Here is a 12263-nt window from a genome sequence, read left to right as displayed (position 1 = left end):
GGACAGAGAGCACACGAGGGCACAAGAGAGAGAGAGAGAGAGACAGAGAGAGCGTGGGCGCTCACCAGAGTGTGTGAGTGGGCGCTAGGGAGTGAGAGAGGGCTATAAGCACTTCGCCAAATCTTACCTAACGGTCAATTAATCTTTTAAATCTACAGAAAACATACTCTCCTTTCAATCTTTCAACACAGCAAAATCTCCAAGACAATTATACACCACTGCTCACCTCTCCAAAACTTATGACTTTTTTCAAGTACCAAGCCAACACACCCAGTTTCAAACAAGTTTGCATCTCCCATTTAGTTAAGTTTTAACATTGTGTATCTGCTAAAAAATGTTAGAGTTTTTTTTAAAAAGAGAAGTAGAATGCTGTGGAAAGCTAGGGAAGTGATTGCTGGGCCTCTTGCTGAAAAATTTGTATCTTCGATAGTCATAGGTGAGGTGCCCGAAGACTGGAAGTTGGCAAACATGGTGCTACTGTTTAAGAAAGGTGCTAAGGAAAAGCCAGGGAACTATAGACCAGTGAGTCTGACATCGGTGGTGGGCAAGTTGTTGGAGGGAATCCTGAGGAACAGGATGTACATGTATTTGGAAAGGCAAGGACTGATTAGGAATAATCAACATGGCTTTGTGCGTGGGAAATCATGTCTCACAAACTTGATTGAGTTTTTTGAAGAAGTAACAAAGATGACGGCAGAGCAGTAGATGTGATCCATATGGAGTTCAGTAAGGCGTTCGACGAGGTTCCCCATGGGAATCTGCTTAGCAAGGTTAGATCTCATGGAATACAGGGAGAACAAGCCCATTTGGATATAGAACTGGCTCAAAGATAGAAGACAGAGGGTGGCGGTGGAAGGTTGTTTTTCAGACTGAAGGCCTGTGACCAGTGGAGTGCCACAAGGATCGGTGCTGGGCCCACTACTGTCAGTCATTTATATAAATGATTTGGATGTGAGTTTAAGAGGTTTAAGAGGTTTAAGTTTGTAGATGATACCAAAATTGGAGGTGTAGTGGACAGCGAAGAAGGTTACCTCAGAGTACAACAGGATCTTGATCAGATGGGCCAATGGGCTGAGGAATGGCCGATAGAGTTTAATTTAGATAAATGCAAGGTGCTGCATTTTGGGAAAGCAAATCTTCGCAGGACTTATACACTTAATGGTAAGGTCCTTGGGAGGGTTGCTGAACAAAGAGACCTTGGAGCGCACATTCATAACTCCTTGCCAGGGTTGGAGGATTTGAGCTATAGGGAGAAGTTGAATAGGCTGGGGCTGTTTTCCCTGGAGCGTCAGAAGCTGAGGTGTTAAATTAACAGTCTTGGTCCATGGGGTGGGGTAGTCCAGAACTAGACGGCATAGTATTGAGTACAGGAGTTGGGAGGTCATGTTGGGGCTGTACAGGACATTGGTTAGGCCACTGTTGGTGAGAGGGGAAAGATATAAAAGAGACCCAAGGCGCAACCTTTTCACGCAGAGGGTGGTACATGCATGGAATGAGCTGCCAGAGGATGTGGTGGAGGCTGGTACAATTGCAACATTTAAAAGGTATTTGGGATGGGTATATGAATAGGAAGGGTTTGGAGGGACATGGGCCAGGTGCTGGCAGGTGGGACGAGGTTGGGTTGGGATATCTGGTCAGCATGGATGGGTCTGTTTCCGTGCTGTACAACTCTATGACTTGAACTAAATAAGAGATAACCTCACATCAATGATTCTCTCCAGGATCAATTTTTCAAATTCGCCTGATCACCAAGGATGCATGTCTTCAACCAAAATAAAATCTTCACTCCAGCACTCAGCCTGGATCTCCACAGAAAGGACGTTCACTTTTCTGACTTTACTAGCTGCATCCTTTTGTCTTTCCCTTTCTTTTCTGTTTGAAAAGTTGGGGACAAAGTCTGCCCAGCTGCTCTTTCCTTTGCTTCAGGTTTGAACATTTCATACTTTGCTGTTAATAACAACACTTGATCTAGAACCTGACTATGCAACCCAAGAATCCTCAGTCATGTCCACACCATTTCTGTGCAATAATGATTTCACGCCAATCCCACATCCTCAGAACTATGACAGGAATCCTTTGCCCTCACTTTCCAACTCCACATCCATTGAATCAACCTCTGTCATTTCTGCCATCTCCAGCACGATGCCACTTCATCAGAGAAAGGTATAGCACAGAAACAGACCTCTCATTCCAACTTGTCCATGCCAACCAGATATCCTAAACTAATCTAGCCCCATTTGCCAGCACTTGGCCCATATCCCTCTAAACTCTTCCTATTCATGTACCCATTCAGATGCCTTTTAAATGTTGTAATTGTACCTTCTGCCACCATTTCCTCTGGCAGTTCATTCCATACACGCACGAATGTCTGCGTGAAAAAGTTGCCCCCTCAGGTCCTTTTTAAATCTTTCCCTTCTTACCTTAAACCTATGTCCTCGCCTTTTGGACTCCTTTACTCTGGAGAAAAGACCTTGTCTATTCACCCTATCCATGCCCCTCATGACTTTACAAACTTCTATAAGGTCACCCCCTCAGCCTCCAGTGCTCAAAGGAAAGTAATCCCAGCTTATTCAGCCTCTCCCAATAGCTCAAATCCTCCAATCCGAGCAACATCCTTGTAAATAGTTTCTGAACCCTTTCAAGTTTTACAACATCTTTGCCGTAGCAAACAGACCACAAGTCCAAAGTGGCCAAACCAAGGCCCTGAACAGCTGCACATGACCTCCCAACTCGTATCCTCAATGCACTGACCAATAAAGGCAAGCGTACCAAACACCTTCTTCACTAACCTGTCTACCTTAGAATTAGGTTTATTGTCAGAACAACAGCAGTTCAGTGAAAAGGCCCACTGGCTACCCTCATTCCAGGTCGCTGCTTGCCCAGGCTCTGATCCAGTCTGCTGGCTGTTCCCACTCCATCCCAGGCCAACTGGCTGCCCTCACTCCAGGTTGCTGCTTGCCCCGGCTCTGATCCTATCTGCTGGCCGTCTCCACTTTATCAGCAGTCCCCGCTCTGTTCCATGCCCACAGACGCCGCCTCAACTGCTGGCTGCCAACTCGCCCTGCTCCAGGACACTGACAAAAAATAAAGATACAAGAGAAAGAAAAAAAAACAACAAAAAGAAAGAAAAATCAGGGAACAGATGGAGCAGACAGGTTCCAGCTGGTGTGTCCTACTCCACCTCCATCTTGGACCTGGGACTCCACCTTCAAGGAACCACGAACTTGCACTCTTAGGTCTCTTTGTTCAGCAACACTCCCCAGGACCTTACCATTAAGTGTATAAGTGCTGCTCTGATTTTCCCAACCAAAATGTAGCATCTCACATTTATCTAGATTAAACTCCATTTGCCACTCTTCAGCCCATGGGCCCATCTGATCATGGTCTTGCTCCACTGAGGTAACCTTCTTCACTGTCCAATACACCATCAATTTTGGTGTTGCCTGCAAACTTACTAACCATACCTTCTACATTCACATCCAAAATTATTTATATAAATGACAAAAAGCAGTGTTTGAAAACACACATTCTCTTTTCCACTTTCCCCACTCTCTTTTCAACACCCTGGTCCATTTCTCAAATCACTACTAACAACCTGTCCCCTTCTATCCTTTGACTCCTTTTTTTTTTAAAAGACTACCCAAGGAGCCAAATACAATATCCAAACGAAACAGAACTTGATCTAAACTTCCTGTAATTTTAAAACAACATTCACTGCTCACATTGTTGTCTCCAACATGCTGAGGAAACCAAATGCATATCGGGGTATCACTTTATGGAATACATGCCTTCAGTCCCCAAGAGGAATCCAGAGTATTTAGCATTCAAAGTTTTCTTCACACGGCCTTTCTGACCTCTACTCATTTCACTCTTCAATAAATGTTAACACAAACTCAAACAACAGCATTACATCTTTCAAATTGACATTTCACAGCCTTTTGGACTCAGTGAGTTTAATGATTTCACATCATAACCCAGGTCCCAATTTTATTTACTGTTGTTTTTATTTATGGATAACTTTGATGAGTCTGCTTTACACAGTTTCATTTTTCGACATACCATTTGTTATTTTAATTTTCCCAATGCCACTCCCAGTTTCATACATAATCCCACTTATCACTGATGCACTTCCATCCTGCTACAGACCCTCCTTTTTCTCACCCTGCCCTAGTCATCCTAACTTGTTAACTTACGCCTCATAACGATTCATATAGCTGAAAGTTAATAAAAGTTGCCTTCTATTGCTGTGCCAAGGCACAATCTTAGGTGCATTTCCAAAAACCAACCTTTCCAGTGAATCTACACCTACATTAAACAAAATATAACTTCTTGTTAAGTACATTATCACTTACCCACAGCTGAGACATGTGCAAGAACAAGTGAAATATTCATCAGGGAAGAAGCAACTGTGAGCCATCTGATCATCTGCAATTTCTCCACTAAAACGATCGCTCAAAGCCTAAAGAAAAGATTTTGTAAATATAACTTGCCAGTAGGTTTCCTCCTCTCGAAGAGAAATGCACAAAACACTGACTGTTGTTACTGCTTGTCAACAAAATAATTTCCATCATTTATCCTGCTGAAACCTTCTTTTGAATTTTGAACATTACTATTTGACCCTCTTGTTTCAATCTATTCAGTGAAAAATAGCTGCAATTTTTGAGTTTTTATAGTAACTGCCCATTCTAACATTAATCCACTGGATCTTAAATTTACTCTCTTTCAGTGCTCTCCCACTTCTCTTAGTTACTTCCATTCTCTTGTTTGGCAAATATTTTATTTAGTGCCTTTCGCTTCCTCAGAGTGCTAAAAAGCACTTTTCAAAAAATGGATGTTGAATTCAGTGGCATTTTCCTGCTTTGATCTGATGTACAATATCGAGAAATCTCGTCTTCCATTTGAAAATGTGTTGTCTATTTTGATTCCCATCTTTAAATTTCAATGCATTCTCTTCATCTTCCTCTAAATGAAAAGTAAAACAAATTTACTCTATTCTTATTCTCCAAATGTGCTACATTGCATTTCTCCAAGTAACCGCGTGCCATTTTCCTACCCGTCCTTTTAACCTACTCTATTCCATTTGACAACACATTCATGTTAATCCACTTTAAAAGGTTTTACTGCAATTACATCAAGAAATGTGATACAACTGAGTGTACCAAGTCCCACAAGTAAATAAATGACTAATCAAAACATTTTTATTGGCAATAACTGACAAAAGGTTGTTGGCCATGTAAATGACTGTACATTTCCTTTTGGATTATAGACTGGAAAATGGAAGTTGAGCACTGTTAAAAGTACCAGAAAGGTTTATGCAGCTTGATGGTCAAGTGGGATCAGTTGGAGTATCCTTGGGCTACACAACATCATGTTACTTCTCAGAGCAGTAAAGCAAATACTTTACAAAACAGAGTAGCACCAGGAATCTTTGAGTTGAGGGAAAAATGCCTAATAACAGCTGTTTTAAATTACCATTTAATCTGCCGTTTTACAGACTGAGAAGGCATTGCACTCCTAGAAGCCTCTTCAGAGTGAGGAACAACAAAGGGACAGAGACCCAAGAGAAAGAATTCCAATAAAGCCCCAGACCCACCTGATTGGCTTTTGAATCAAACATCGATCGTCTATCTCCAGACATTGTGTCATTACGGTTACAATTCAAAAGCGCGAGAAAAAACTCTTTCCACTCTTGTGGTGTGGACTTTTACTTGCAAATTTTGTTTTCCCCATAATATTTGTGTCACAATGTCTGTTTTGTCTGTCTCATTTGTAAATGAAGATGAGAGATTTGAGGTTCTTCAAAAGGGTACGCAATAGTAAATTACTGAATTTGAGCTATCATGTCAGGCTGTATAGGCTGAGGTTTATAAAATCATGAGGGACATGGATACGATAAATAGACTTTTCCCTGGGGCGGGGGAGTCCAGAATTAGAGTGTCTAGGTTTAGGGAGAGAGGTCAAAAATTTAAAGGGGACCTAAGGGGCAACCTTTTCACGCAGAAGTTGGTGCGTGTATGGAATGAGCTGCCAAAGAAAGTGGTGGAAACTGGTACAATATCTGGTTGGCATGGATGAGTTAGACCAAAGGGTCTGTTTCCATGCTGTACATCTCCATGAATCAGAGTTCACAATAGAGTTTTTTTCCGGTTAATGACAAAATCCTGGTGTCAATTACATTTGTCATGAATAGTAGTTGATCAGGCAAGTTGACCATCACAGTGATTTAAATTGGAAGTTACATATTTGTGAAGGATAGTGAAATAGTTGAACTTGACTATTGGCGCACGCTTTCCAATTGAGTCATGCCAACCTAAGCATTATTACTGCCAGATGAATGTGTGCAAGCTCAGCAGTTGGACACGATTGCCTATGCCCCAAAGGTCTTAAAGTGGCTGCAGAGACAATTGGTGCATTGGCTGTGATCTCCAAAAATTCTCTCGATCCTGAAAAGGTCAGAGCAGGTCAAAGAAAAACAAACGTTTTTCAAAACTTCTGATCAAGAAGTTCATGCCTCTGACAAAATTTTAGTTTAACATTTGCAATTGTGAAAATACTAGAATCCGTCATGAAAACAGAACATTTCAAAATCACAATATAATCAGGCAGACTCAGTAATTTCATGAGAAGTTAACAGCTTTTGGAAAATCTATTAACGCTCTTCAAGGCTGTACAAGCAGAGTGATTAAAGAGGAAACGCAATGGTTACTACCCAAAGTAAGGGCTCTTCTATTAGGGGTGATATTTTGCACATGTAGGCAGTTGCCTAACTAACACAAAACAGAGAATTTGGTTAAATGGCTTATTTTGATGTTAGAAAGCTCTAACTAGTGGAGTGCTTCGGTCTCAACTATTCCCAATCCATATTATTAACTTGGACGAAGGCAACAAATATGTCGTAGCCAAATTTGCAGATAATACACAGATAGATAGAAATGCAAGTTGTGAAGAGGATACAGAGTCTGCAGAGGGATATGGATAGGCTAAGTGAGAGGGCATGAATTTAACAAATGGAGTATAATGTGAGAAAATATGATGTTGCCCACTTCAATAGTAAGAATTAAAAAAGAAAAACGATTAAATGCAGAGAGACTGTAAACTGCTGTAATACTGAGATATATGCATGTCCTCATATATCAATCACAAGTAGTTACTACAATGTTACAGCAAGCAACCAAAGAATGGAATGTTGCCCTCAATTAAAAGGAAGAGGAAGTGTAAAGCTAAAGGAATCTTGGCACAAACTTGAAGTTTGATTTGTGTAACTAATCCCTCAGCATAATACCAGTCTGAGCACAGCATAGTTCCATGGTTTATTAGACCATTTTGGTTTTACATAGATCTTGTAAACGTGTAGTCCACTAAAAAGTGTCCAAGTGTAATCGTAATAACCTCTTTTTTTGAATCTGAGTATGATTTATTTGTATAATGTTTCTAGTTATTTTCTTAAGATTAAAGATTGGTTGGTGAAAAGATAGCATGTGATCTGAACAATGGCAGGGCTATTTTTTCCATTGAAGTCACAGTTTAGAGCCTTATGATATTATCAGACTCAAGTGCCTCTGTAAGGAAGACTCCCCGCAGCTTCCTGTGGATGGCATGCCCAACAGGACAGCCTAATACAGGTAGAAAGGCTGCGCTAAATACTGGGTGCCCAACTCAATAATATAACATGAATCTAAAACCTTTGCACTTAAGAGGGAAAGGAGTTATCATCTGAATGAAGTTTCCACAAGTTAGCAGCAAACTAAAGTGACATTATTTTAGTGGCACAGTCCAAACCATTTATCTCAATCAGACATGACAGAAGAACAATTACAATACTAGATTAGTAATGCAGCTGTGATGCAATGGGCTGTATTTTTTCCCAAACTTCTTTTGTTCCTACCAGGAGTGGTCCATCCTCCATTCCAACCTACTAATGGAGAGGTCAGTAGGATTAGAAATTCAGACATCGATTTCTACAAGTAAAATTAACTCATTAGTGAGACAAGCTCTTCTAAACTTCAAGGAAATTTTCTGCTAGTTTTGATGGCAGTGTAACGGAGCATCCCAAAATGTGCACCATGAAATAGTAGTCATGTCCTACTTTCAATGCCTTGAAAATGATTCCTGGAGGTCTGGGTGATCGAGTTGCGTTGTTATTCAACTGCTGTTCAATGGTCCGTAACACTCCGGAAAAGTCCGTTGGAGGATTATATGTTCTGGTCCCTTTGTACTGAATGGAACAGAAAGCTTCTGGAAACCGACTAAGTTTGCGAAATCGTTCCTGCAGAAGCTTTTCTGGCATCTCTGAAGGTCTATCTGTAGTAACATTGAAATAGATAAAATACATAAATATAGTTGTGAATTGTTACCATGTATTCTATTCTGGGCTGCTCATCTAACAGTCTAATAGTAAGCAAAGTGCAACTGGAAGTAGGTGATCTTGAAATCAGAGCAAGTTCAGACATTCACTCCTAAATATTATTGGATTATGAGAATCAATCCCTAAATCTGAATAAGAGACAATGACAAGGTATTTTACTTGTGGAATTTTCATACACCTAAACCCCAAAATTAAAAATACCCCCACAGCACTACAGTTCCGCAATGCAACTTGATGGGCTTCATTACTCTTTCCGCGATTAATAACAAATGTAAATCAAACCTGACCAAGAATCTAAAGCACTTTGGAAGAACAAGTTCCAAATTTCCACAAAGCTGAAAGGGAAAAGTGCTTCCTCACTCTACTGTTACATATTCTAGATCTAATACTTTAGGCTATCTTGTTATAGATTTTTTTGCCAGATGAACTAACTGCGCTGTATCTACCCTATCAGATTTCTGCTTAGACCAGCCATTTACTCTAAATCAAGGCAATACAAGCAAAGGTTATGTTCTCATAATCCAACCCCTAAAAAATAAACACAGGAACAGAAGTAGGCTTCAACCACGTTCTGCCATTCAGTGAGATCATTCCTTATTTGTGACAGAACACCATACATCCCAGTTCCTTTAATATTCTGGCTGACAAAAATATACCCAAACAGATTTAAAATTAGAAAGTGGTCTGGCATTAATTGCTGCTTATAGAAGAGAATTCCAAACTTGTACCAATACTTGCCTGTATAAGTATTTCAAAATGCTTCTTTGATATAGCATGGCTTAACGTTTTGGGCTCTATTCTCTGAGCTTAGATTCTATAATCATCAGAACCAGCTTCTATTCATTGCAAACTAGCTATCCAGCCAACTGAACTAACTGACCCCCAGTGACCAATACACAATGTTCCAGATACCAGTGCACTACATAACCGAAGCATAACCTCCATAGCTTTACATTCAATTCCACTCATTAAATGACAGCTTTCCTATTACCTGCACACTAATTGCTTTGATTTTGTAATTCAGAGATGAGGATGCTCAAATTCTTCTGCATCTGAGCGCTACACTCTACCATTTCGATGATATTTTCTTTTATTCTTCCTGCAAAAGTGGACAATTTCATGTTTTCTCATACATACACACACATACATCATTTGTCTCATCTTTGCTGACTCACTTAACCTATATCTATTTTTGTAACCTCCTGTCCTCTTCATAACCTACATTCCAGCCTTTGTGTTGGCAGCAAACATTGGCAACGACAGTTTGTCCTTTCATGAGTAACAGTTGAGGTCCCAGCACCAATTCCTACAGCACTCATTACATATCGCAATATGTTAACCCCAACACCGTGAAATTTTATTTTCCACAAAAACATTGGAAAGGGCACCTTATAAAATGTCTTTTTGAAATCCAAGTTCAGTACATTCACCAGTTTATCAAAGCATGTGTTATCTCGTCAAAGAACTTTATGGGCGGCACGGTGGCACAGTGGTTAGTGCTCCGGTTTCCTCCCACAGTCCAAAGATGTGCAGGTTAGGTGAATTGGCCATGCTAAATTGCCCTTAGTGTTAGGTAATAAGGGGTAAATGTAGGGGTATGGGTGGGTTGCGCTTCGGCGGGTCGGTGTGGACTTGTTGGGCCGAAGGGCCTGTTTCCACACTGTAAGTAATCTAAACTCCCAACAGATTGGTTAAACATGATTTTGTGAAACCACGTTGACTCTGTGATTTTCTTGGAACTTATTCATATACACTTTAATAATAGCTTCTTTAATTATTATTTAATAATACTTTCTATCATTCTCCTTACAATAGATGTTGAACTAAATACTTTCGCATTTGTGTCCCTCCCCTTTTGGCTAAAAGAGTTGTAACTCACTATTCTCCAAGCATCTACCTACCTCGAATCAAGGACATTTTGGAATATTAAACTGTTGCACCAACCATCTCATCAGCAATTTCTTTTTATTTGCTCCTGTAATGTCAGTCACTGGTGTAGTCAGCATTTATTGCCCATCCCTGATTGCCCAGAGGACGGTTAAGAGTTAACCACGTTGTTGCAGGTCAGGAGTCACATACAGATCAAGAATGGCAGATTTCCCTGCCTGGAGGACACTAGTAAACCAGATGGGGTTTTTATGACAATCAAAAGCGATTACATGGTTGCCACTGGGCTACTACTTTCTTTTTATAAATTCTAAAGTTTCACTGAATTCAAATTACACTGGCTTAAGAAACCTAAGCAGTTATGTCAAACCCTATAGATTTGGTTGGAAAGAGAGATTTACCTGGTTTATGAGTAACTGTGAAGTGATAGTGTTGAGGACTAGATAGAAATTCATTTTGCCTTGTACTTTGAAACTTTTTGGCTATGTTTTATGTAGTTTGCTTGGTTTGTTTTGTTTTATTTTCATTTATTTTGTGTAACAAGCTCCTGCTTTATTGCTGAAAACAACCTGTAGCCTTGCATGTTTATGTCTCAGTGAAAGATCACCACTTCAAATTAAAACAAATTATCTCTCCAGCCAGATTTCATTCTGGGATCGGATTGGTCCCTTAGTTACATTAGCTGAAATCATGTGGACGTTGATGTGGAAGTATTTCACTGCACTGTCTTTGAGTAAAAATCTACCACTCAGTACCACAGATGCACATAAACCATGTTAACTGTTTGAAAGGCAATTCAATTAGGGACTGAGGGATAAATGCTAGCATTTAGCAATGCACATTTCAAGAAGAAATAAAAACACATTGACTGTTGGGGGACACTGGTGCAAACTACCTCTCAAAGTACAAAAGCTATTCATCTACCACCACTGATCTGTTATCAAGTTAACTCAGCATCCATACCTTCTCAATTCCACAATCTTCAAGCTACACCACAAGCTGCCAATGTAGCAGTTTGCCATATATTTTCTGAAATTCCAGACAAGCATCATCTTATCTTTCATCACCTTCTCTGCTACCTCAAAGAATTCAATCAGATTGGTCAGATACTATAAAATCTCCAAGAAATATATTCTGGCTTTCAAGTTAAAGTTTGTTTTTAATCTGATGTGAGCATCACTGGCAAGGTTAGTTGTTTTTGAGATGGTCATAACCACTATAGACACATTTTCACAGAAATTATTCAGGGTATCTAAGAAAGAGCTGAGTTTCTGACCATAACTAAATTCCCTTGTATTTCAGTAAAAACTTAATTTACGCCCATTCTGTGGCCTTGACATTCAATGTAAACTTAGGTTGTCATATCAGCCCAGACTCCCACTGTTGCCAAATCCTGATAAAATTGACAAGGAAAAGAGTTAAGTTTTGAGTTTTGTGAAACAAGTGTTTCAGCTGAGCATGACTCAGTTAAGAAATACAGTTAACAATGGGGTGGAGACAAAGGTAATGGGTTAACAAGATGGAAAAGCAGCCATTATGTACAGCCATTTAACAAGATGAGGTGGCATTCAGTAGGTAAGTTCAATTTAACAAGGTGAAAAGTATTCATTATGTGAAGCCAGTTAACAAGGTTAAGAACATTCATTGTGTAACAGTAGATGGCTTAATCTTTACCATTGACACTTGCTGATTGTAACGGTCAATAAATATGTATGTTGCCTTATCTGGATGCTCCTCCCGGCAAAGTCACTATGCAGTTCATTATGAAACTGCCGTTCGAGAGAGAAGACCGAGATTTCACGTCTCTGTGCACGTGGGTAATGGTTCTCTCACTCTCCAGGGCCCAGAATAAAGATGAAGGAGGTAAAACTACTCTGTGTCTCTGAGCTTTTTGTTTCGGCTAATAGAGGGATAAGGGATGACACAAAACTTTAAACAAAGTGGGTGGCACGGTAGCACAGTGGTTAGCACTGTTGCCTCACAGCGCCAGAGACCCGGGTTCAATTCCCGC

At 40.1% G+C, this 12263-nt stretch overlaps 1 protein-coding gene across 6 annotated transcripts in view; it reads right to left on the bottom strand.

Moving 5' to 3' along the window:
- The window catches only part of zfyve1 (zinc finger, FYVE domain containing 1), a 96061-nt gene that overhangs the window by 62217 nt on the left and 21581 nt on the right, over positions 1-12263 (bottom strand). For all 6 annotated transcript variants that reach the window (XM_043698359.1, XM_043698360.1, XM_043698361.1 and 3 more), the window contains exons 3-4: positions 8087-8301; positions 4353-4459 (exon numbers count right to left, since the gene is read on the bottom strand). In XM_043698359.1, the coding sequence (XP_043554294.1) occupies positions 4353-4459; positions 8087-8301 (322 nt within the window). The remainder of the gene's footprint in view (positions 1-4352; positions 4460-8086; positions 8302-12263) is intronic.

This window comes from Chiloscyllium plagiosum, chromosome 10 (assembly GCF_004010195.1).
Source record: "Chiloscyllium plagiosum isolate BGI_BamShark_2017 chromosome 10, ASM401019v2, whole genome shotgun sequence".
Classification (NCBI taxonomy): Eukaryota; Metazoa; Chordata; class Chondrichthyes; order Orectolobiformes; family Hemiscylliidae; genus Chiloscyllium; species Chiloscyllium plagiosum.
This window is presented reverse-complemented; position numbering and strand designations above follow the sequence as displayed.